Source organism: Miscanthus floridulus, chromosome 6 (assembly GCF_019320115.1).
Source record: "Miscanthus floridulus cultivar M001 chromosome 6, ASM1932011v1, whole genome shotgun sequence".
NCBI lineage: Eukaryota > Viridiplantae > Streptophyta > Magnoliopsida > Poales > Poaceae > Miscanthus > Miscanthus floridulus.
This window is the reverse complement of record NC_089585.1, coordinates 142,147,299-142,172,728: the sequence shown is the minus strand read 5'-3', so window position 1 is coordinate 142,172,728 and position 25,430 is coordinate 142,147,299. Positions and strand designations below refer to the sequence as shown.

The 25,430-nt window shown below is 46.5% G+C and overlaps 3 protein-coding genes and 1 long non-coding RNA gene across 4 annotated transcripts; 1 reads left to right on the top strand and 3 right to left on the bottom strand.

Annotated features, from left to right (window-relative positions):
- Nucleotides 1-3,425: 3,425 nt before the first annotated feature.
- On the top strand, nt 3,426-11,953 carry LOC136457182 (DNA-directed RNA polymerase V subunit 1-like). Its single transcript, XM_066457225.1, has 17 exons — nt 3,426-4,421; nt 4,524-4,781; nt 4,906-4,953; nt 5,208-5,378; nt 5,478-5,639; nt 5,739-5,894; nt 6,175-7,758; nt 7,840-8,015; nt 8,318-8,378; nt 8,461-8,588; nt 8,813-8,979; nt 9,089-9,363; nt 9,464-9,637; nt 9,732-9,875; nt 9,968-10,839; nt 11,079-11,187; nt 11,270-11,953. Exons 1-17 carry the CDS (start codon nt 4,329-4,331, stop codon nt 11,426-11,428), a joined length of 4,737 nt encoding a protein of 1,578 aa, XP_066313322.1. The 5' UTR covers nt 3,426-4,328; the 3' UTR covers nt 11,429-11,953.
- Nucleotides 4,643-6,561, bottom strand: LOC136457186 (uncharacterized). Its single transcript, XR_010759690.1, has 5 exons — nt 6,427-6,561; nt 5,992-6,325; nt 5,672-5,909; nt 4,935-5,591; nt 4,643-4,815 (listed from the first exon to the last, which is right to left on the bottom strand). It is a non-coding gene; the product is annotated as an uncharacterized lncRNA (long non-coding RNA).
- Nucleotides 11,954-12,086: 133 nt separating the features above from the next.
- LOC136457185 (PH, RCC1 and FYVE domains-containing protein 1-like) lies at nt 12,087-22,732 on the bottom strand. Its single transcript, XM_066457227.1, has 6 exons — nt 22,451-22,732; nt 19,776-21,780; nt 19,549-19,695; nt 18,463-19,007; nt 17,471-17,546; nt 12,087-12,839 (listed from the first exon to the last, which is right to left on the bottom strand). Exons 2-6 carry the CDS (start codon nt 21,690-21,692, stop codon nt 12,333-12,335), a joined length of 3,192 nt encoding a protein of 1,063 aa, XP_066313324.1. The 5' UTR covers nt 21,693-21,780; nt 22,451-22,732; the 3' UTR covers nt 12,087-12,332.
- LOC136457183 (uncharacterized) lies at nt 15,545-16,554 on the bottom strand. The gene has a single exon (XM_066457226.1). It carries the CDS (start codon nt 16,325-16,327, stop codon nt 15,704-15,706), a length of 624 nt encoding a protein of 207 aa, XP_066313323.1. The 5' UTR covers nt 16,328-16,554; the 3' UTR covers nt 15,545-15,703.
- Nucleotides 22,733-25,430: the final 2,698 nt, after the last annotated feature.

The window sequence follows — 25,430 nt, the reverse complement described above, 5'->3', positions numbered from 1 at the left end:
TTCACGGTAGCTTTTGATCTGATGATAGCCAACACTTTCTTTAGAAAGAGAGAATCTCATCTAGTAACCTTCAGTAGCGGACAACACTCTAGCCAGATTGACTTTGTCCTCGCAAGAAGAAAGGACAAACGAGCATGCTTGGATTGCAAGGTGATACCAGGGGAGTGTGTTGTTTCTCAACATAAGTTTTTGGTGGCAGACTTTTGTTTTCAGGTGCGTGCCCGTAGGGATAAACAAGCTAAGATTGAAAGAACAAAGTGGTGGAAACTGAAAGGAGAGACGTCAGAGGTATTCAGGGAAAGGGTTATCAAAGAGGGCTCTTGGAAGGAAGAAGAGGACATAAACAACATGTGGGAGAAAATGGCAACCAACATTCGGAAGGTGGCCTCAGAGGTGTGTGGAGTAACCAAAGGAAGTAGAGGCGAGGCTAAAGATACTTGGTGGTGGAACGAGGAAGTCCAAAGGGCTATTAAGGAGAAGAAAGAATGCTATAGACGCTTGTACCATGACAGGAGTGTGGACAACATAGAGAAATACAAGGTGGCAAAGAAGACTGCAAAGCGAGCTGTAAGTGTGGCAAAGGGTAGAGCGTACGAGGATCTTTACCAACATTTGAGTACGAATGAAGGAGAGAATGACATTTATAGGATGGCTAGGGTTCGTGAGAGAAAGACAAGGGACTTCAACCAAGTGAAGTGCATTGAGGATGAAAAGGAGCATCTCTTGGTGAAGGAGGATGAGATCCGACATCAATGGCAAGAGTATTTTGATAAATTGTTCAATGGTGATAATACGGACACAACCTTTTAGTTGGATGACTCTTTTGATGACACCAATAGACGCTTTGTGCGGAGAATCTAAGAATATGAGGTTAGAGAGGCATTGAAAAGAATGAAAGGAGGTAAGGCGATGGGACCGGATGATATCCCAATCGAGGTATGGAGATGCCTCGGGGACATAGCTATAGTGTGGCTAACCAAGCTGTTCAACCATATTTTTCGATCGAACAAGATGCCTGACGAGTGGAGGAGAAGTATATTGGTACTGATCTACAAGAATAAAGGATTCAAAGTTGTACTAATTACCGAGGAATTAAGTTGATGAGCCATACTATGAAGCTATGGGAGAGAGTTATCGAGCATCGCTTGAGAGCAATAACGCGGGTCTCTATGAACCAATTTGGTTTCATGCCCGGAAGATCAACCATGGAAGCCATTTTCTTAATAAGACAAGTTATGGAGCGGTATAGGGAGAAGAAGAAGGACCTACACATGGTTTTTATTGACTTGGAGAAGGCTTATGATAAAATACCAAGGAATGTTATGTGGAGGGCTTTCGTCAAACATAAAGTCCCAACGAAGTACGTCGGGCGCATTAAGGACATGTACAACAATGTTGTGACTAGTGTTCGAACAAGTGAAGGAGACACGGATGACTTCCCAATTAGGATAGGACTACATCAAGGGTCAGCTTTGAGCCCTTATCTGTTTGCCTTAGTAATGGATGAGGTCACAAGGGACATACAAGGGGACATTCCTTGGTGTATGCTTTTCACGGACGATGTAGTGCTAGTTGATGAAAGCCGGACATGAGTGAATAAAAAACTAGAGTTATGGCGAGAGACTTTGGAGTCCAAAGGTTTTAGACTCAGTAGAACTAAAACTGAGTATATGAGATGTGAGTTCGGTACTACTACTCGGAAGGAGGAATATATTAGTTTGGAAAGTCAAGTAGTGCCTAGGAAGGATACATTTCGATATTTAGGATCAATACTACAGAGATACGTGGATATTGATGAAGATATTAGCCATAGAATTAAAGTAGAGTGGATGGAGTGGCGCCAAGCATCTGGTGTCCTATGTGACAAAAGGGTACCACAGAAGCTAAAAGACAAGTTTTATAGGACGACGATTAGACCTGCTATGTTGTATGGTGCAGAATATTGGCCTACGAAAAGACGACGTGTTCAATAGATAAGTGTCACGGAAATGCGTATGTTGCGTTGGATTTGCGGTCATACAAGAAGGGATCGAGTTCGGAACGATGATATACGTGATAGATTAGGGGTAACACCAATTGAAGAAAAGCTTGTCCAACACCGGTTGAGATGGTTTGAACATGTCCAACGGAGACCTCCAGAGGCACCGGTGCGTAGTGAAATCCTAAGCTAGGATAGTAACGTGAAGAGAGGCAGAGGAAGACCGAAGTTGATTTGGGTAGAGGCAATAAAAGAAGACTTGAAAGGATAGAATATACCCAAAGACTTAGCCTTAGATAGAAGTGCTTAGAAAACAGCTATTCACGTGCCTGAACCTTGATTGCTTCTGCTGGATTTCAACTCTAGCCTATCTCAACTTCTTTGAAATTTAAAGGCTTTATTGTTGTTGTTGGTGCAGTTGCTGCTGGAGCAGGATCCGAATCTTTTATGTTGAATGCACAACAAGCTGAAGCAATGGCTTTCTTGAAAGGAGTCATGCAACGCATTATTGTGGAAACTGATGCTGTCAACGTGGTCAGTGCCTTAAACGGAATATATTTTGATAGATCTTTTTTAGGCACTATGTTTAGAGAAATAAGAGCAAAAATGATGTATGATTTTGTTCGGAGCTCTGTTTCTCATTGCCCTAGGGCTTGTAATTCAGTAGCTCATACAGTAGCAGCAATTGGTCTAAATTGTAATAATGGGCCTGTTTTGTGGCAGGTCCATTTACCTGAATACGTTGCTGTTCTAGTGTCCAGTGAGTTGGCTGGACAAAGTGATTAATAGATATTTTACTTCAAAAAAAAAGAGCAGAGGTTTATGCGTCCAGTTCTATGAAGCTAAGACGGCTGCGGGCTGCCCCTCCTACAGTCCTAGGGATGAAAACGGTACGGATATTTTTCGACCGTATTCGAGACCGAATCCGTTTAGAGGGGTTTAGATCTGTCTGTATCTGAATCCGGATATTTAACATCCGATACCTTATCCGTATCCGAATACTCAAATAGCATATTTATGATGTCGATTTCTAATCGTATCTTATCCGACATGGTTGACACTGTCCGTATTCGAATCCGAATCTGGACAGAAATATAAAAACAAATGTAATATCAGTGATATCCGTCCGTATCCGATCCGTTTTCATCCTAGTCCTACATATGCTTGCACTTGCCTTTTGTACCCATGCTTGTCTGGAGAAGATGAGATCTTGGACCAATAATAACGCAGCAGCTGTGCTAGGTGACCATCAGCAGCTAGCCAATCAAAAAGGTAACATGAAATTTCTGAGTTTTCCTTCTTCACATGAGCCTGTCATGCTTCTGTATAGCTAATTGAGAAGAACATTATTATAACATGCATTGTACCAACTCACTTCCACATTGTACACGTATTTTTTTTAAAAAAAAGGGAATCAGATAATCAATCATGATTTTTGTACCACGAACATGCCGTATGTATTTCAGTTAAAAAACTACATTGCATTTATATATTACATCTTGTATTCAAGTCTGACGAGACTGAAACACTTCTTCAGAGTACAAAAATCATGGACCCTTTCAAGGCTGTGAGGAGAGCTGAATATTGCTACTCGTATTCTCCATCTTCCCCGTCCTGTTATCCTGTTACAAGTTAGAATCCTATCCTTGTCTCTCTCTCTCTCTGTTTCTTTGGGGACGGACGAGTAAGTTTTTTCGGTGCAAGCACGGGGTCCCAACACAACACGGCAACGTATGTGCTGTGCAAACTTAGAAACTATGAATCAGGACCACTAGATGCTGATGTAATGGATGGGATGAGAGGTGGGATTTTTTTGCGCTTAAACCCCCACCCGTCGACCTTTTTTTTTGCGCTTAAGTCCCCTCACCCCATCTATTGGATCAGCATCTAATGGTTCTGATCGATAGTTTCTAAGTTTATACAGATTGATTGATTTGCACATTATGTTGCCCTACCAACCCACCCTTTTCGTTCATTTACTCAACGGAGTTCACTGAAATAGGGCAATGAATCCCAAGCAACGGAAGCAAGCAGCTAGCGCAGGTTGAGACTTGAGAGGGGTACAGTAGTAGGTGTAGGCACTAGGTAGGCAGGCAGGCTTGCACTAGTGCAGCTAGCAATGGCATGTGCCTGCTTTGAAAGACAGGCGACGAGGCTGTACGTAGGAGACCTCTTCAGACTGAAACCCTTCTGCTGTTGGTTGGTTAGCGATCTTGCTCCCGCTGCCTCCCCCCTTCCCAGCTCCTACTCAACTCAACAAAGCTAGTACCGGCATCTGGTTCTTCCTCGTTCTTGCTCCTGCTGCCTTCGCCCCTTCCCAGCTCCTACTCAACTCAACAAAAACATCGGAATGGAGGACGACGATCCGGCAGCTGCTGGCCTGACCGTCCCAGAGGCCTTCATCCGCCGGGTCAAACTCAGCGTCGCAAGCAACGAGGAGATCGTAAGCACCTCTCCTCTCTTCCCTTCACGTTAGTTGTCTCCTTCCATCAACTCTCCTTGTCTGCCTAGCTCATGCATCTTCTTCTCCGATGAACAATGGCAGAAGCTCATGGCACATCCGGTGGAGGACCCCATCCCGATCACGCACTGCAGCCAGCTCCAGGACAACCCATCGCTGGGGCTGCCCCTGCAGGACGGCAGTAGATGCGAGTCCTGCGGCGCCACACAGCTCGACAAATGCGAAGGGCATTTCGGCTTCATCAAGCTGCCGGAACCCATCTACCACCCCAGCCACATCGCCGAGCTGGGGAAGATACTCAACCTCGTCTGCCTCCGTTGCCTCCGCCTCAAGAAACCCAAGGTACGCGCGTGTCAGCCAGCCACGGACAAGAACCCTGCCACAATTCAGAGAAATCATATCTGTTACAGTTACAAACATAATGCCTCACATGCTTCTTCTTTTTTTGTTTATTATGCTCAAGCAGAAGGGCACCGGGAAAGAAAGCAGATTCACCTCATGTTCATACTGTCAGGTACTCCATAATAATTTGTGACTGATCAAATGACAGTATCCTTCCTGTCATATTGTTCATACAAATTTGCTCACTTAATCACTTGGGTTGGTTGGAACACATATATATCCTCAAATATCAAATCATGTCTGATGGTCACAATTTCCTATGTTCAGCACATTCCTGATGTAAAAAAAGTGCAATCTGGAGCACTACTTTGCTTGAAAAATTAAATAGTGCCGCTCTTACAAATCCCTGCATTCCTCTTGTTCCAGGATCTCACACCACTATATGTCAGTCAAGTGAAGAAATCCAATGGCGCCCGTAGCTTGGAACTGAAAGTGCCATTAAAGCAAGAGGTTGCTGATGGGTTTTGGAACTTCCTTGATCAATTTGGCTTCCACACAAGCGGTTCATCTCACCGCCGCCCCTTACATCCAAAAGAGGTACTCGACGATTCTGAGCAATATCTACACTCCTGAAACCTTTCCAATGTACTCACAGCTTGTTCAGAGGGACTCACAGCTTGTTCTTCGATTTCTTAGGTTCAGGACATAATGAAAAAGATCACTGAAGAAACAAGAGCTAGGCTTGCTGCTAGGGGATACAATCTTCAGGATGGATTTGTGATGGATAACATGTCCGTCCCACCCAATTGCCTGCACATTTCAAATATGTTAGATGAGAACACAGAAATGTGCCCTCCTGTAAGTATCTCCTGATAAAACAATGAGATTACCTGTTTGCATAGGACCCCCTCCTTCCAGATCATTATAATTACTCCTGATTGTCCCTTCCTGATTTAGGAAACACCAAAAGGCTTGTTGTGGAAAGTCCTACGCACGATAGAACAAATCAAAAGCTTAAATATCAACCACCCAAATTTTGAAGCACGTGAGTTAGGGGCAGATGATCTTCAGGTAGCTGTCGCCGATTACATGAATATGGGAGGGGCAGCAAAGGTACCTATAGCTAATCTGTAAAATAAAGTAGAAATTATGTTATTGATCATAACTGCAGCAGCGAAGGGCGGGCCTGGTGCAAGTGGTAGAGTCTTACCGCCTGTGACCGGAAGGTCCCGGGTTCGAGTCGCGGTTTCCTCGCATTGCACAGGCGAGGGTAAGGCTTGCCACTGACACCCTTCCCCAGACCCCGCACAGAGCCGGAGCTCTCTACACTGGGTACGCCCTTTTTATCATAAGTGCAGCAACATAATGTGTTATCGTCTTATGTCTTTCGAAGGTTTCCCAGCATGCCACCTTTACAAGACAGCCTGCACCAAAACAGTGGCATAAAAATATGAAGGCCCTCTTCCTTAGTAAGAGTTCAAGCTACACGTGCCGTGCAGTGATCACTGGTGACCCATACATTGGCCTTGATGTAGTAGGGGTGCCTGATGAAATAGCAAGAAGAATGTCAGTACAAGAATGTGTCACAAACTACAACATTGCTCGGCTGCAAGACATGATGGATAAAGGACTATGCCTGACATACACTGATCTCAATACCAACACATATGACTTGGATGGGAAGAAAGGAAACAAGAAGCGCATCATGCTGAGGGTTGGTGAAACTGTAGACCGAAGAGTCCTTGACGGGGATCTCGTCTTCCTCAATAGACCACCAAGCACTGACATGCACTCAGTTCAAGCCTTATATGTCCACGTCCATGATGACCACACCATAAAGATCAACCCGCTCATCTGTGGCCCACTTGGAGCAGATTTTGATGGCGACTGTGTTCACATCTTCTTCCCAAGATCAGTTCCAGCAAGGGTTGAAGCTGCAGAGCTCTTCACTGTGGAGAAACAACTGCTGAACTCCCACAATGCGAAGCTGAACTTTCAGATCAAGAATGATTACCTACTAGCTCTGAAGATAATGTGTGACAGATGGTATTCTAGAGAAAAGGCAAACCAAATTGCCATGTTCCCATCAGGGATGATTCCACCGCGCAATCGTCAGACTATTCGCGATCGTTGGACTATTCCTCAGATTCTACAGGCTACCGATGCATTAAGAATCTTACCAAGCCACCCGGACACTGTTGGAGCCTCAGTTACTGCCATCATCTCGTCAACTCTTTCAGAAAAGGGTCCAAGGGAGGCCATAAAGCTCATAAATCTTCTGCAGCCCCTCCTAATGGAATCATTGTTTATGGATGGTTTCAGCATTAGCTTGAAAGATCTTGATGGCCGGAGTGGAATGCAGAAGGCAAATCAAAGTATTTCGCTTGAGATCGATGAGTTCAGCAAGTCAACTGTGGACTTCATTGCTAATTCCTCTGCCCTTGGTCTGCTCGTTGATCCAAAAAATGATTCAGCTCTGAAGAAATTAGTTGAGCAGATTGGTTTCTTGGGCCGTCAACTGCAAAGCACTGGTAGGTTATATTCTAGCAACTTAGTGGAGGACTGCTACAACTTTCTGGAAAAGTGCAGCTGCAGCACCAAGTGTTATGATCCACCAAAGGGACATGATTTTGTTACGAGTTCATTTTACAATGGTTTAAACCCATATGAGGAACTACTCCACTCAATATCAGTAAGGGAAAAGATAGAGCGCGCATCATCTAAAGGACTGGCTGAACCTGGCAATCTTTTTAAGAACATGATGGCAATGCTCCGAGATGTCACAGTATGCTATGATGGAACCATGAGAACTTCATACAGCAACTCAATTGTACAATTTGATTCGACAAATGTATCACGTTCTGTGACACCAGGTGATCCTATTGGCATCATAGCAGCCACTGCATTTGCAAATGCTGCATACAAGGCAGTGTTAGATCCAAATCAGAAAAACATGACATCTTGGGACTCAATGAAGGTGGAGTGCTTAGTAGATCCGTTCCATTCCAAGTATAATTTAATATGTTGAGTATAATGACTTCTATATGTTACTTTACAGGAAGTACTTCTTACCGATGCTTGCTCTAAAACTGGTACCATTGACCAAAAGGCAATTTTGTATCTGAACAAATGCTTTTGTGGACTCAAGTTTTGTATGGAAAGAGCAGCACTCAGGGTGCAATCCTGCTTAAAAGGAATCAAATTGGAGTATTGTGCCACTGAGGTTTCCATCAAGTATGCACTATGCACTTCCTAGTTATTTATTTCACCACATTGTAGTGCATTTGTTGAATACTGTTAGCCTACTTGATTAAAAAGAATGCTTGGACTAAACTTTGTGTTGATAGTATTATATTACAAAAATGATTTAAAAGCTAATAACACTTGAAAATTACAAATAACCTGAGCTGATGTAAACTGGTATTTTATTCAACTTTGCTCAGTCCACCTTAAGCCACAATGTGGAGTTATACTAATAGCAATCACTTATGGTTTCAGCGTATGTTGTTATCAGTCCAATCACTGTCCTATTTCAGGTACCAGCAAGAAGCAACTCAAGCAGCACAATGCCTTGTTGGTCACATTCACCTAAATAAGGTATATCATTCTACTTCTGAAATAATATTTATCTATTATTCAGAATTGTCACAAATAATATTGCTTTCTGTTGCCACTGTAGGAGCAACTGAATCGGATGGAAATAACTATGGGAAATATTATTCAAACATGCCAAAAAATTATCAATAAACATGTAACGAAAAATAGGCAGTTGATGCAAATTTTGAAGACAACTGAAATAATTTCAAGGTGCTTCACTTTTCTACAGTATAGTGCTGAAATAGCATGGATATTTTTTCCCATTTCTTTCAAATGCTTACTTACTGTTTAGACCCACTAATATTGAGTAACATAGGCATAGTTCAGCTATATTAGCTAAAGCCTGTAATAACCTAATTTTTACCTCATAAATTGTCCAGTTCTAATTCATACCTTCTTAGTAAACTTCTTAACATGATGTCTTCTCTTTGCAGTGAATACTGCTTGTGTGACCAGGATATAGGTGATGATCGAGCCTTGCAAGTTTCCTGCTTGCAGTGTTTCATCCATGCAAGCATCACCACAGCGCTATCTGAATCTAATGTTATCCAGATGATGACCAATACCATTTTTCCTATACTCTTGGACACGATTATAAAAGGTTATTACATAATTCACATTGACATAACATCGAATGGAAAACACAAATACATAAATTATGCCTTTTGAAGTTCTTCTTACTGTTGAACCACTCTTGCCTCATCTCATAGGTGATCCTCGAGTCCAGGAGGCTAAGTTGATATGGGTTGAACCACAATTAACACATTGGGTCAAGAACTCCAGTGCAGAGCAAAAAGGAGAACTGGCACTGGAAATCACAGTGGAAAAGATAGCGGCTGCAGAGAGCGGTGGCACCTGGGGAGTAGTAATGGATGCATGTGTCCCTGTGATGGATCTAATTGACACCACCAGGTCTGCACCTTGCAATATCCAAGAAGTTCAAAAGGTGTTTGGCATTTCATGCGTCTTTGATCGAGTCGTGCAGGTTGGTTCTTGTCTTCTGCCTTTCTGATTAATTCAGATCAACTAAAGCTTATATTGAAAGGTCTCTCATGTTCTGCCCTCCTCTCGGATCATTCTTTCAGCACCTTTCCAAGGCTGTTGGGATGGTTACAAAATCAGTTCTCATGGAGCACCTGATAACCGTGGCAAGCAGCATGACCTGCACAGGTAGCTTACATGGCTTCAATAGATCTTGTTCCAAGGCCACATTCCAGTCCCTGAAGGTTCAGGCGCCATTTACTGAAGCTACACTGTCTGTAAGTGTCGTACATTTTTTTTTTTGAGTTCCCTATTTTGGTGCTTCAGTGCCTATTGCAAACCATAATACAAAAATGAGGAAACATGCTGCAGAGACCAATGCAATGTTTCCAGAAGAGTGCAGAGAAGGTAGACTCTGATCAGCTGACTAGTGTTGTGTCAACCTGCTCTTGGGGTAATCACGCAGCAATCGGGACTGGCTCAGCTTTCAAAATCCACTGGAACGATGAGAACCAGGTAATTTGGACATTTCACCTATCTATGCTATTCACAGAACAAAATCATCTACCATTTCTCATCTATTATGAACTCATTTTGGTCTCTCACAGTCTGCAAGCAACGAAATACTCAGAGAATACAATTTATATGACTTCCTCGAAGCCGTTGGAACAATAGGAGCTACTGAACAGAAGACAGATGCTCCTCACAGTTTATGCTTGTATGACGTTGACCAGCTTCCAGAGGACGAAGTTCAAGAGGATGAGGTGGTATGTTTTGGTGGAACTAGTCCAATATCATGGACAGACAAGCCAAAAGGTGATTCCCTGCTGCATGATTCTATGGGTAGGGCTGGAATGTGCAGCAGTGTACAGGAACAGCAGGAAATGCAAAATAAGATAAAATGGAACTCAGTTGCAAACTGGAGAAATGATAAGCCAATGGGTCCTCCCCGTACAGCTTTTGAAGAATCAACTAGCACCAGAGGACAGAACAAGAGACAGTTTACCGGCCAAGTATATGCGCGAAAGCAACCAAAGCATAGCTGGAGCCAAGCTGCGACATACCAAAATAACAAGCTAAGTTGGTGTAGAGAAAATGTTGCAGGCGCACAGGACTTTGCCAATGCAGAATCATCTAGCTCAGGTGGATGGAATACGAAGAATAGTGGTTTTGGTCGAGGTGGTCGTAGAGGTGGCGGTAGAGGCATGGACTTTGCCAATGCAGAATCATCTAGCTCAGGTGGATGGAACAGGAAGAATAGTGGTTTTAGTCGAGGTGGTTGTAGAGGTGGCGGTAGAGGCATGTGGAAATCAGAGGGATCACACCATGGAGGCAGTAACAGCACGAACTGGAGAGCCCAGAATAACAACAGTGCTAGACAAGGTGGGATCAATTATAGTTTCACACCAGTGGAGCAGCAGATATACACACATGTCGAACCAATCATTAAGAATGTAAAGAGGATCATCCGTGAATCAAGGTACATTTCCTGGCCTAATGCAGCTTGAACAAACAAACCTGCTTGATAAGTAAATAGGATAATTAAAGCAGTATGCTGAAATATAGGATTGCCATGATAGATTTAGCTCGAGCTTCACAAAATCCAATTAACTGCAACAGTAAACGATAGTACCTTTTTTTTTGTTGCCTTGAGACACCAGGTGCTCCTTCTGTGTCCGAATCCCTTATTCACAGTCTGCCTCGATTTATAATTTGCAGAGATGGCATGAAGCTTTCTCAGGATGATGAGATGTTCATCGCGAACAAGATTCTGATGTACCACCCAGAGAAGGAGAAGAAGATGGCCGGTCAGGGCAACTACATTATGGTAAGCACTAAGCAGCTCATCTTTGCATGGGAATGAAATCATAGGGAAATGCTCTTCTGGTTAACTGTTTTCCTGCTTGCAGGTCGATAAGCATCAAACTTTCCCTAGCAGCAGGTGCTTGTACGTTGCGTCCTCAGATGGATCGAGTTCAGATTTCTCTTACAAGAAGTGCCTAGAGAATTTCATCAGGATTCACTACCCACATGCTGCGGATTCGTTCTGCAGAAAGTACTTCAAATGATGAGCCATAGCATGCCAATTTGCCCCAGAGGTGCTTGCATGCAGTGGTGCCACATTCTAAGTCCTTGGAGTGATCTGGATTGTATCCAATTTCCACTACAATGTTGCCTTTGATGTCCACTAACTTTAAAGTTTAATTTGGTTGAAACTTCTGTAACTGTGATGCTATTTCTGAACAGTAGTAAACCGAAACACCCAGACTTTTAAAAGTTTACAGTTGTCTGACAACTGAATGACTGATGATGATGGTAAGGACTAAATTAAAAGAGACTTGCTCATGTAAACCATGAATTATCCCATTGTGCCCACATCCATAGAGGAACATAGTTCATGCACCTGAACCATCATACTCAGGCTCGTTCGCTGGTCTGACTGAGACCAGCCAGCCGGCTGGAACCCCTCTCAAGTTACTGTTCATCAAACCAGCCGAACAGTGTTTTTCTCTCACACCAAACCAGCCGGAATAGTGTTTTTCAGCCAAGTTTCAGACCAGCGAACGGATATAGCACAATCATAGTAGATTTCATTCTTATGTCCAATGCATTATTATTTTAAACATCTATTTGGTAAAATCATCTAGGAGCGTTAATATAGCCACTGCATGAACATAATCTATACTCCATCAGCTGTGAAGTAAAACACGTGTAGGAGTGATAGAGTAACCAAACGATAGATTTCATTCTTATTGCCTGCTATCATTCAACTCTACAATGAACATTTGATGGTGCTAAAGCCGAGAGATTTAACAGGTACACCAGCTGGAAGGTAGCATATACCTAGATTTGTTAACTGAAACAAAACTTGACACTCCCAACACTAGCAGACTACAGTACGAAGCAGCAACAGTTACCTTCCCTCGCTCGGGGAAAAGCCGCAAAAGGAAAGCAGGCAGGCAGGCAGCAAACTCAAGTAGCAGCAGCAGCAACTCCAGGCTCCATCTCAGGCTGTGCTGCGGCCTTGGCCTTGATTTGGCAGCGTTCAAGGTAGCACTGCAGGATGGCAAGCCTCGCGGTCTCGAAGGCACAGTAGCCGAGCGCGGCAAAGCACGCGTTGTGCAGCACCCTTGGCCCGATGCCACGGGACAGGCCGACGAGCCCCTCCTCCGCGACGACCTCCCTCATGGTGCCGAGCACGGTGCGGCTGCCCTCGGCGCCGACCCTGGTCATGAGGCGCGTCTTGACGACGTCGAGCGGGGTGGTGAGCGCAGCGGAGATGGCTCCCGCGAGGGCGCCGCAGAGGACGCTCTCCCCGGGCGTGAGGCTATCCCCGGCGCGCCGCTTGAGCGTGAACGCCTTGAGGTACTCGAAGGAGGAGTAGCTGAGCACCCCGGCGGGGAGGTTGCGGAGCAGGGTGGCGGCGTAGCCAGCATAGAGGCCGAGGAAGCCGTCGGCGCGGAGGATGCCGAGGAGCACCTGCCAGGAGCGGCCCGTGGCGGCGCCCGATTGGAGGCGCTGCGTGATGAGTTCCTTGGGAACCATGATGGCGGAGGAAGAGACGTTGCCGCTGGCCCCCGCGAGCGGCGGCACGAGGAAGGGCGGGAGGTGCGGGCGGAGCAACGACTTGGCGAGCTCGCAGGTGCCGAAGTAGACGGCGGAGGAGGAGGCGGAGCCGAGGATGACGGCGGAGAGGCCGCGATAGAGGCCGAGCGGACCGTCGGTGCGGAGGATGTCGAGGAAGACCTGCCAGGAGGTGGCGGAGGGGGCGGCGGCCGCCTGCACCTGGAGCCGCGTCTTGACGGCGTCGATCGGGAGCAGCGCCGCGTAGGTGAAGGCCCCCGCCGCCGCGCCCGCGCAGGCCCCGATGGCGGCGCGCACCAGCGGGGTCGGGGTCGCGGTTGCTGATGTGGGACTGGGGTTCGGCTTGGGCTTGGGAGTCGGGGTGGGGATGGAGAGGGAGGAGGAGGAGAAGACGGGGCCGGAGGAGGAGGCGGCGCCGGCGGGGGAGTGGAGGAGTAGGGAGGTGAGGTCGGAGATGAGGGACGGAAAGTCGAGGTCCGCCTGGGACTGGGTCTGGGATCGGGATCGGGATCGGGCCATGGCGGGAAGCGCGAGGCGGGGAGCGGAGTTGGGCTGCGGCGGCGGCATGCCGTCGGCTGGGCTCCTGGCGGCGCGGCGAGGATTTGATGCAGTGTTTTGGTGGGTGGATGGTGGGGGAAGGGTGGACGTGGGAGTGGGGACTGCCGGACTGGCTGGCCAGATTGCACGGCAGGTGGAGGTGGCGCGTGACGATCAGGACTCCGCGGAGACGACGATGCGGCGTGGGCGCGTGGCTGGAATGGATGGCGTCCAGAGCAGCCAGCAGCACAGCTGAGCTGGATCGGATTCAGTTCAGCTTGGACTTGGAGGCTGGACTGCAGGAGCATGCTCTGCTGCTCCCCGGCCACTTCCTCGGTGTCCTGCTCTCGCTGCTCACAACATGCTCGCAAAATTTCTATCACCAAATCGTCATACACGACCTGATCCTGGACGTGCATGATAATCAGTAAACACGAGTTTTTTCTTTCTTCATTCTTTTTTAAGGAATGGGCAGGGCAAGAGCTGTATCGTTCAACTAAGAGAGGAGCAAAAATGTGTTAAACTACTCCAACAGTGCTTTTCAGCTAACGAACAATGTTTTTCTCTCACACAGCATCAGCGTAAGTCAAATTTCAGCGAAGCATACAGGTCCAAAGTATCGAAGCCTCGGTTTGGTTAACGATATGGTTGATGCAATCGCTTGGGTGTTTACATTCTTTTACAAAAGAGATTCAACCTATAAGAAACTAGGCGATTTTTCTTTAAGAAGGAATATGCGTCCAAATTCAATTCGAGAGATGGCTTAAACCATTCTGAAAGGTTGGATTGGACGTATGACTACTCACTACTGCAGTACTGCGAGGCTCACATTTGTGGGTGTTTACACCCTGTCCCTTGTCTTCTGATGCCTGCAGAAGCCATGTAGTGTCGTGAACCAATCTCAGAACCTGTCGAGGCCATGTTCGGCAGGGCTTTCGGCTCCATGCTACAGTACAGGAGAAGCCACAAAACATGGCTTTCGTGAAGAGAGAGCCGAATATTGTTGTTATAATTGCTTTTGCAGGAGGAGTCTGAACCATAAAAAGCTGTGCCAAATAGACCTGAGCAGTGACGCAGCTCACCGTCTTTTTGAGAAAAGAAAACGAGAAAAAAAGGCTTATACCTAAGGACAAAGCACAAGTTTTGTCTTTTCGTTATACTTCCTTTGTCCCTGAATAAATAGATTTTTAGAGTTATCTTGAGCCAAGCTTTTTAAACTTTAACTAAATTTCTAGAACAAACCGTCAAAATCTATGACAACAAATTAGTATAATTACTTAATTAGATATACCATAGAATATATTTTCATAATGTACTCATTTTATACCATAGATGTTGTTACTCTTTTCTATAAAATTAGTCAAACTTAAGTCAGTTTGATTTGCACAGATTCTAGAAATTGATTTATTCAGAGATAGGGGGAGTATACCCATAGACTCCTTGTTCAAGCGAACATCATGCAATCGTTCAAAAAAGTGGACAACCTGCATAGCCACAAATGAAATCCCCCATGCAAAATATTTCAAGTATATCCAATTGCAACTCTGGTGCAGTTCATACTTCAAGTGTCATAAGCTCGCGTCCACCATTTGATTTTAAGCTAACTGGGACATGTATAACACGATAACACATAGTGATCGGCTTCCATCATATACAACAAGTGACAGGGTATTCTAAAAATAAAATGGCAGTATTTCTAGTACGGTCAAGGGTTTTTAAACAATTTCATTGGTTTGTATATTCGTTTGCTGCTTTTAGTTTTGGCAATATACTGTGCAACCATAGATGACAAACACTGCCTACTTTAGACCATGTGCAATGCAAGGCAAAATTGACAGTGTTGTTGAAGCTGGAATCATATTTGAATATGCACCTGTCTGCCCAAAAGCTTGCCAAAATACAAATTTGATGCACTTGATGATACATTCTTGCAAAATTCTTTGTGCCAGTAATATATAACATATAGAAATATGCTACAATCAATTATTGACGGCAGACTTAATTTGTCGTCAAAACTTAAACGAATTCTGCATCAAAATCTAAGGCCAAGGTTTTCTAGTTAATTGATGATGAATGAAGTTCTCCAAGGATATGCTGAATGATGATTGCCACAAAATCAATGGAGTTCGTTTCCATTTCTCTGGGAGCGGGGAGTACATGCATGCTATTATTATGGATGGAGTAAGAAGTATTCACACAAACGGAAAGCAGAAAGGGCAGCGTCATTGCAGGAAGTAGCCGGAGATGAAGAAGAGGAAGCCGACGAGGAGGCTGCCGTAGATGAGCAGGCCCTTCTGGCCAGAGGTGAGGGAGTTGCCGCCCAGCCCGAACTGCTGGTTCTGTGCGAACCCGGCGATCTCCACGCTCTTGCTCTCGAAGAAGGATTGGGCAGCGCCGCAGGTCGGGCACCGCCAGTCGTCGGGCAGCTGCGCGAAGGGGAGGCCCGGCGGCACCGGGTACGACGGGTCCCCCGCCGCCTGGTCGTAGCGGTACCCGCAGGAGCGGCACTCGTGGATCCCCGTGTTGAGCACCGCGAACTTCTCCTCGAACCGCCGAGGGTCCAGCTTTGGCCCGCCGTCGTCGTCCTCGGCCTCCTCCTGTAAAGCGGCGGCGGGCTGAGGGCTCTCTGTCTCTGTGGTCGTCGCCGTCGGCGTCTCAAGCGGCTTGTCGTCCTTGGACACGTCGACGGAGTGGCGCGCGAAGTGGCTGCTGGCGACGGGCCTATGGTGGAGGATGTGGAGGTGTAGGCAGCAGATGGACGGCGGCGGCGGTGTTCTTGGGTGCTTGGACACCATGCCCATGCAGGGGCGGTGGACGAGCCTGGCTGCTGTACAGGCTAACGCCATCGTCAACCTCTCTCTCTCGACTCCTCCTGGAAGAGGATGACAATGCTAATGCCTGTGTGCGTTTCTTTCAGGATCTATCTAGGGAAGAAGGGAAGGAGCTGCTGGCCTAGGGAAGGAGAGGGAAGCAGGAATCCATGGAGGGGATATGCGCGCCGCTCCTCTGATGCTGCCGCGGAGTGCAGAGACAGATAGAGATAGATGGAGAGGCCAGGCCACGGGCGGATAAGGTATGTGTGCACCAGACGCGCACCCGTCAGCAAAACTGGACCTCTGCTGAAGCTTTGACAAGAGTTTGAAGGGTTACACGTGTATACATGCAGATTAATTAAAGTAGACATGCAGACCAATCTGCATTAATAAAGAAATATAGGAGTAAGCAGCTACTAGTAAAAGTAGACATGAAGCCCAATATTTAAAAATCAAGTTTTTTTAGACAACTCTTAAATTTTAAGAGTCAGACTTTTTAGAGAAATTTTAAATTTTGTAACATCAAGTTGAGCATATCGCTGTTGTGTCGCCTTTTCTTTTCCTACAAACTCTCTATATGCACCCATGAGACAAGAGACACCCGGCATCTCAAAAGCCCTACTTGCCAACGATAGGCCATCAGAACTGCAGTCTGCAGCTATTGACAGCAACCAAAATCCTAAGTTTAACAAACATTGGCATGTACACATGTAATTGGCGGCCAAAATGTGGCACATGACATTTTTGGAGAGGAAAAAAAATTGCCACTTCTTTACAGCTGCATTGGCTACAACAGCCAAGGCTTTCAAAGGGTAGAAAAGGGCTGGGCTGGCCCCTCAACAGTCAACACACTACTGTCCCACCCCCTGCCGGCCCACCCCCCTACTCCATGTTTCGGTGTTCCACAACTCTATGTACATTACATCGGAACAGGGCAGCCTAACGAGTAACGAGCCCTTGGATGGAAGACTGACTCAATTTCACAACAACAGTAACAAGAATTATCGACATTACATGGGCAAAAAGAATTCCTCAGCGCCTTGCCACGCTGACTTTGGCTTCAGCGCTACCACTTCAAGTTTTCTGATGACCACTGCCAGGCAGTGAGTAGGAAGGAGGGGTTTATCGAGCTGACCGGATCGATGATGCCGACGATACTCGCTCCGAGCTCCTCACATTGTACTTCTCGTAGACCTTGTCACGGTTCTCGTTCCACCAGCTCTCCGCCTGATGCTCCCCAAAACGCCTTCGACTGCGCAGAAAATTTTGAGACAAGAGACAGAGACACTGGTAAGTGACACTGGTAAAATTGATGCTTCTGAGTGTTAAAAGATGAACACAGAAGCAAACAACCGTTTCTTGGTTCATGGAAATCTGTACAGCTGGGTCAATTGATTATTTAAAATCGCGGAAATGCGTATGTTGCGTTGGATTTGCGGTCATACAAGAAGGGATCGAGTTCGGAACGATGATATACGTGATAGATTAGGGGTAGCACCAATTGAAGAAAAGCTTGTCCTACACCGGTTGAGATGGTTTGGACATGTCCAACAAAGACCTCCAGAGGCACTGGTGCGTAATGGAATCCTAAGCCAGGATAGTAACGTGAAGAGAGGCAGAGAAAGACCGAAGTTGACTTGGGTAGAGGCAATAAAAGGAGACTTGAAATGATGGAATATACCCAAAGACTTAGCCTTAGATAGGAGTGCTTGAAAAACAGTTATTCACGTGCCTGAACCTTGATTGCTTTTGTTGGGTTTCAACTCTAGCCTACCCCAACTTGTTTGGGACTTGGCTTTGTTGTTGTTGTTGTATTGCACAAAGCATTGAGCACAAATGATGATAGAATGTTACTCTTGTAAAAAAATACAGATTTCTATGTTGTGTTCTACAATATGCTGATATGGCTGTACCAAAGGTGACCTGCAGCTCTACGTTCCAGCTGTTATGGAATGTCAGGATCAGCAAAGTGATTTGCAAACAGGGGAGAGGAGAAACCCCATGGCAATTGACAGCACCTAATGAAGGCGACAGAAGAAACCTTCAGCCTATTCGTTTCGGCTGAAACGATCGTGGATTATTACTGCTGGCTGGTTTGGTGTGAGAGAAAAATACTGTCCTGGCTTATAATCCACAATCGTTTACGACCAAGCGAACAGGCTGCTTACCTGAAGCGTACGCGCTTTAGATCTCGGGTCCCATCACGAAGAGTTGTCAGTGTTATGTATACACCTGGTTCATACTGCTCAATCCACTCAGCCTGAACTTGGTTGCTGGGCAAAGATACTGCACTCCGAGATTTGTAACCATCCTCGCCATTGAAAAGCGGCCTAGCATCCTTGTTGCTACTATCATCTGCTCTACTGCTTGCACTGAGCATCTCATCACTACTGCTATGTCCCCTTCGATTCGGATTTTCAGCTTCAGGAGGACCTGAAACCCTATGGGTGTAAGCACTCACTTCGCTGTTTTCACTAATACTTCCTGGTGATTTATGCTGATTTGATATTCCATTTGGGTGCAATGATCGTCCGATGTTCAGGCTAGGCGTGCTTACAGCACTGATAGACTCGTTTCGTGGCAGATGAATACCATTCATGCCAGTGTAAATAGAAGCATACATCTCAATGCCATTTGGAACGTGCGCTTGTTTTGCTTCACTGCCATCAAAGGCTCCCTGATCTGGAGGTAGTCTTTCAGCCATATCCTTGAGCTAAACAAGCAACAGCAAAAGATGGATGCAACAATCATCAGAGAAAGCAATCTCAGTCTAACAAGCAAAGAAAGGTGGCACTTTGCCAAGATAAAGTAAGCTGAAATCAATAATTTAATATTTTGACAGGCTAGGTAACAAATATGCAAGTTTTTTTTTTGGAAAGAAGCCAGCAATTTTTAAAATCTTATAATATTTGTACCACATATTTGGTACTACATTATTTGGGTATTACTAGAGTATAATATGGGTAAAGGGTATATAAACTATATAGTTATACCAAAAAGGTGATTATATATGTACTACATTATTTTGAATTTGTATAATTTGATGACACAAAGCCATTGCTGTTCTTGAACATATGCTTTCAGTACAACAAACCATGACCATAAGACCAAAAGCATGAAGAAAATGTCTTGGCAATCTTAATAGCCAATTATTTTAAATAATTGGCTATTTGCAATGAAAACCACAGGAACACAACAGTATAGATTTGTGGGTAACTAGAAAGGCATGAAAACTCTTAGCCAATCAATATTACCTGTGCTGTTAGGGACTTTATGACTTCCTTAGCAGCTTTAGACTTTGCAGATTCCTCTGAAACCATTGTCATGGCTTCTTGTACTTTCTTTGCTGATTTCTGCAACTCAAGTTCTTGAAGCTCGCAGCGGTGCCTCAGATTATCAACCTAAAGAGGTCCACAGATTTCATTGTTTGTCCACGTAATAACACAAAGCTGCAAGCTTGTATATAAATCAAAGTCAATACCTGTGCACGGAGTCTTTCAACCTCTTGACTTAACATCTCGTTAGTTTTTGCAAGACTATCAGCAGCAGTTTTAGCAACTGAAAGACCATGAGTTGTTGGAACTGGTGTGGTTGAGCGTGGTGGACTTGGCTTGCGAGAGAAAGGGGAAACAGCCCTAGATGAGTTCAATGATCGAACTGAAGTGCGAACTGCTCTTGGAACTGACTTGTTCATATCAATTCCGCCAGATAAAGCGATATCTCTCAGCTGAAGAAGTGAACTCATTTGGGGAGTCCGAAGGAATGACAGTGCATCAGTTTTCCTCCCTTGTTTTGCTGCTTTGCTGTCCAAACTTCTAATCATATCCAAATTGCTGGGCACAATTGCTCTAGCTAATTTAGCATCATTGTTGCTTTCACCAGAGTGGTGAGGCACAGCCGCTTTCTTCTTATTAACTGCACTTGAGTATGCTGCACTGTTCAATTTCATAAAACATGAATCGCAAACACGGTATGGTTTTGCAGGATTAGGAGCCAATGCTGCTCTCAGGACCTTATGTGAGGTGCAAGCATTACAATGGACAAGACCACAATTATGGCAATTATGCCTCTTCCTGGTGAACCCAAATGGTTGCCGACATGAGGCACATTGCGACTGCTCAGCTCCAGAAACCCATTTATGTTGGCATATAGCTGAAGTGAAGTTTGAACCACAAGCTATGTGCCTAACAGCCCTGTCTCTCAATGCTTCAACCAGTGTAGGTATTTTCCTATCCTCTATGTCTCCATGACCCAGTCTTCCATTGGCCCCCTTTCCCCATGTGAAAACCTCACTCTTATTTGTTAAGACTGCAACATGGTAGGAACCACATGCAACTTGGACAACATGTTCACCCATGATATCTTCAACTAAGCATGGAAGTTTACCATCTGAACGAGGATTCCCAAGCTGGCCGTAGACAGTATTACCCATGCTCAGAACCTGTCCAGATGTTGTCAGTCCAACAGTAAGACTATGACCACATGCTATCCTGCAGAAATCATAATCAATAAGTGAAGCCACACACGTAGGCTTAAGTCTTGGTTCCTTGTCACCATGACCAAGCCGATGTTTGTCTCCATCTCCCCATGTGAAGAGCTTTCCAGAAGACATACTTGAACTGGATTGGGTGACTATAACTTCTACAACAGCTGCAGTGTGCCATACACCACAAGCCACAGCGATTGTTTTCAGCCCCGATAAAGACTCTACCTCCCTTGGACATGAAAAACTTTCGCGGTTTCCATGTCCTAAAACTCCGAATGTACCATCGCCAAACGTAAATAGCTGCCCTCTCGACGTAACCAAGGCTGTATGCCAGGTCCCACAAGAGACATAAGCAACTTGATGACCCTCCAGTGCTCCTGAAATTCTTTTAGGAATCCAGTGGCTTACATCGGTACCATTGCCTAGAAGTCCAATATTATGTGTTCCATCACCCCAGGTGTAAAGTTCGCCAGCTGTTGTCACAGCACAGGTGTGAAACTCCCCACAAGCAACAATGTCCACATTACAAATAGCTAACGACTCAACTAGACGAGGGTGAACAGAGTCCTCCCTTGATCCATGGCCAAGACGTCCTCCAGATTCCTCACCCCACGTAAACACTTCCCCATTCTTTGTGACCAAAGCAGCGTGCTTGACCCCACAATCCACATGGTACACATCAAGAACTAGCTTGGACTCCAGGGGCTTAGGCAATAGAAAATCAGCCTTCCCGGTTGACCTGATTACTGTATCGGGACCAACTCTTACAGCGTTGTCACAAATAACTTCACCCCACACGTACACGTCGCCAGAAGAATCATAGTCATCTTGCGCAGAACCATGGCTTGATGTGCTAGGGGCACTAGAAGTGCTAACTCTGATGGCATCTGAAGAAGCCCCTTTAGTGTGCATATTTGTCGCATCTGATCTCCAAGTAACTATTGGGTTTTAAGACTAGTAGCGATACATAGCAATAAGGGTTGATCAGATAGTTCACAACCTGCAAGTATTTAACAATAATGAAGTAAAATCCACTATACACCACTAATTGATAAATAAGTAAGGAAAATTCAAGCTAAATAAATAAATTACAGGAAACAAAGGGCATTGAGAAATTTCAGTTTTAGGTACTGCGACTGTGAAAACGGTTATAGGAACAAAATACGAGCACTCTACCTATGATGAAGCTAAGGCAACAACAAAGGAGGTCGCTTGATGGTAAAAGAGGGACTTTTTATTCGCATTAAGAAGCAAACACACTCGGCATTATGGGTTGGTAGCACCAGAAGTAGCTAGAATTACACACTACAGGTGTTGCACTAAAATAAATCCTCACATGTAGAGCGTTGTGGTGTGGAGCAACTAAATAAGCACTGAGCATCTTAGTAGTAGTTCCTATAATGAACGACCTTGCTGCTACTTACTACTGGTTCAAACAAGCAGGGCATGGCAAGGCGATTGGGTTCGTTTCGGCCGAGCCCCCAAATTGCTGGGACAGCAAGCTGCCCACCCCTTCGCATGCACAGCAAGCGAACCGGTCGAACCCAAGAAGAAAGATTCGGGCTTGATTTGCCTCTGAGCAAAGGGGAGAGGGACGATTCCGCGGGGCAGGACCCGGTCCTAGAACAACAACCCACTCCACACGCAAAGGCTAGGGCTTGCATCCTTACCAGGAACCGACGGAGGCAGCGAGAAGTCCGGTGCGGACCTCCGCCTCGCGGTGGCCCAGGAGAGCACCGGGGCGGGCGGGCGGACGAGGCGGCGCGCTTCGCCTCGGCCCGGCGGCTCGTTGGCTCTCGCTCGCCGGCCTGGCGGGCGGGAGAGCGGTGGCGCCTCGATTCGGCTCCAACCTTTTGCCTCTACTCGTCCGTGGAATCTGAAGCGCGGTGGGGAATGGGAGGGGCGCGGAGGCAGGGGCCGGGGAGGGGACGGGGCGGCGGCGACTGGTACTGTACTTGTTCAACAGCAAGTACTCCTTCGCTTCCCAAAAAAAAAAGTACTCCTCTCTCTCTCTCTCTTTTTGACAACACAGCAAGTACTCTTATTGAAGTTGCTTCCCATTTTATCTAGTGGGATTTAATTAAAAATGAAGTTTTTTTTTACCGTGCAAGTCAGACTTGCGATGAGTTACGAAGAATTCGTTTGGTTCCTTGCTAAGATAAGAGGTGTGACGAGCTCACGAACTTATGACATTTTCTTTTCTCTTTTTCCCGAACGAACACACCACACGCACGGTTGCATCGATTTGACTGGATCCTTTCCTTGCAGGTCCACGGACAAGACCAGGAGTGTCAGTGTTTAGTGTTTGGTTGTTTGGCCATGTTTGGCTTATCCCATATTCGGTTTGTTCGGCTTCTTTTTTTAGCCGAAACAGTGTTTTTCTCTCACAACAATTCAGCCGGAACAGTGTTTTCAACCAGTTTCAGCCAAGTTTCAGACCAGCGAACGGGGCCTTTAGTCGCTCCTAAAATTAATGTCACATCGAATATTTAGATATTAATAAAGAACATTAAATATAGATTAATTATAAAACCAATTACATAGATGGAGGCTAATTTGCGAGATGGTTTTTTTAAGTCTAACTAACCTATCATTAGCACATGTTTACTGTAGCACCATGGTGTCAAATCATGGACTAATTAGGCTTAAAAGATTCGTCTTATAAATTAGTCGTGTCGGATTCATAAACCCGGGGTCCCTCGGGGACCGGCTTCCACGTCAGGGCTCGGCTCATGAACACAGCATGTAGCTCGTGGGCCGGCCCAAGAGCCTAAAAACACAACGGGCCAGGAGGACATTCCAGTTCCCGACTGGAAGGTCTACCCGAAAGAACAAAACGCCCACTATTCTCTATCTTCCGCCGATTACTCGGCGGAACCCCATTGTCCCTAACGCAACCACCGTACGACCAGTTCCCCTATGGCCTCGCATCTTCCGCGGACGCATACGCCCGTGGGCTCCAAAGGATGCTCGCGCCGCCTCCTCTCACATCCGAATTTGTGGGAATGGCGAGCTATGCTCCCACCTGTTTGTTCGACCTCATGGATGACGATGGCGAGAGCGACGGCTCCAGCATCGGCGACATGACACCTAGCCACCGTCTGTCCTTGGAATGCGCCATGGCAGACCCTCTGGGACACCCACCGATGGAAGCGGAGTTCTCACGGACTCACGCCCCTCTGGCTCCTCATGCGGAGGCCCCCGAGCTCACACATGAGCGTGGGGAGAAACTACGACAACGATGGCTGCATGAGCCACCGACTGCACCAGCGCGCTCGGCGCACCATACTGCGCCCCATGCGCATAGACCGGTGAACGGCGCTCGGGGTCACGTCCATCAGCCCCAGCACAACATCACGGTTTGGGGGACTAATCCCCCATAGTTCGCTCGAGCCAGTCAGAACGTTGCCGCGGCGGCAATGCTCCTGCGCGACCTGCCCGAGCCGAACGACCTTCGCGAACGGGCGATCCACCAGAACCTCCGGGCACTGCTGGAAACCGCCGCCATTCAACAAGTGGAGTGCTCTATATCGCGACGCCGACTCACGACATCGCTCCTCGTCCGGGGAACAGGGATGCAGCAGATGGGGCACTACACCCTATCACCGCAACAACCACAGAGTGCGGCACAGGAAGCCGCAATGGCACCTCACCTCGACTTGACGATCGCCCTGTGCCGACCGCCTATCTATGCGCGGCTCGGGCCGAACCAAGACACGCGCAGCGTCGACCGGAGTCACAGCCCCGACCGCCTAGGACCACGGACCTTTGTCCAACCGTTCCAGCAAGCGTCGTTCCCACCGCGCTTCAACGGAGGCCGCGACAAAGGTAAGGCCAAGCGCCAGTATCAAGACGAGGGCCCCTCCACGCAGAGGGGAAAAAGAACAGAAAGGATCACCGCCAACCGGCTAACTTTGCGTCGGTCGCCATGGCCGATCATGCGGGCACGCAGCCCCAACAAGACCCTCTGGGCCACTTCCACGATCTCATAGAGAGCCCGTGCACCAACCACGACTACCCTGTCAAACACCTCTACAAGGACTGCCAGCTCCTCAAGCGCCTGCTAAGGTAAGCTGGCAGGCCAAAGGAAGAAAAAGGCGAGGAAGTAGCAACCAAAGGGGGCGCAACGGGCAAGGATCCAGGCGACTGAAGGATGAAGTGATCCGACCGAACGCCTACCGACTGAAGGACAACAATGACGACGCTCTCTCCGAGCACCTTGGAACAACTATGTCGTTTCTTCTTTTTCTAAGTTTCAGTCTTACCTTTACTTAGCGAACGCTCCTATAAAAGCACCTCGACCCGAACACTTTTCGGCACGAGGCGTTCGGGGGCTCCACTAGGGGGCTCAACTACCCCTCTGTTTTTGTTTTTACTTTAAGTACTCTTTTACTTTCATATGGAGAAACTCCTTCCTACCCAAAATAAAAGGACAGTTTGTTCCTTTGATTTACCTTACGTAACTTTGCTTTAGAACATTCCGACTAATCGCACCCCGCCTTTTCCTATGATTACGACTGGCCGAGCGTCGCGGGCCACGCCTCGGGCTCGCAAAGTTGCAGCCTACTGAACAAACGGGCAGGTACGAGAAAGAAAGAATTTTAAAACAAAATTATGCTAAGGGAAAACTAAGGAACGAAAGGGAACAAG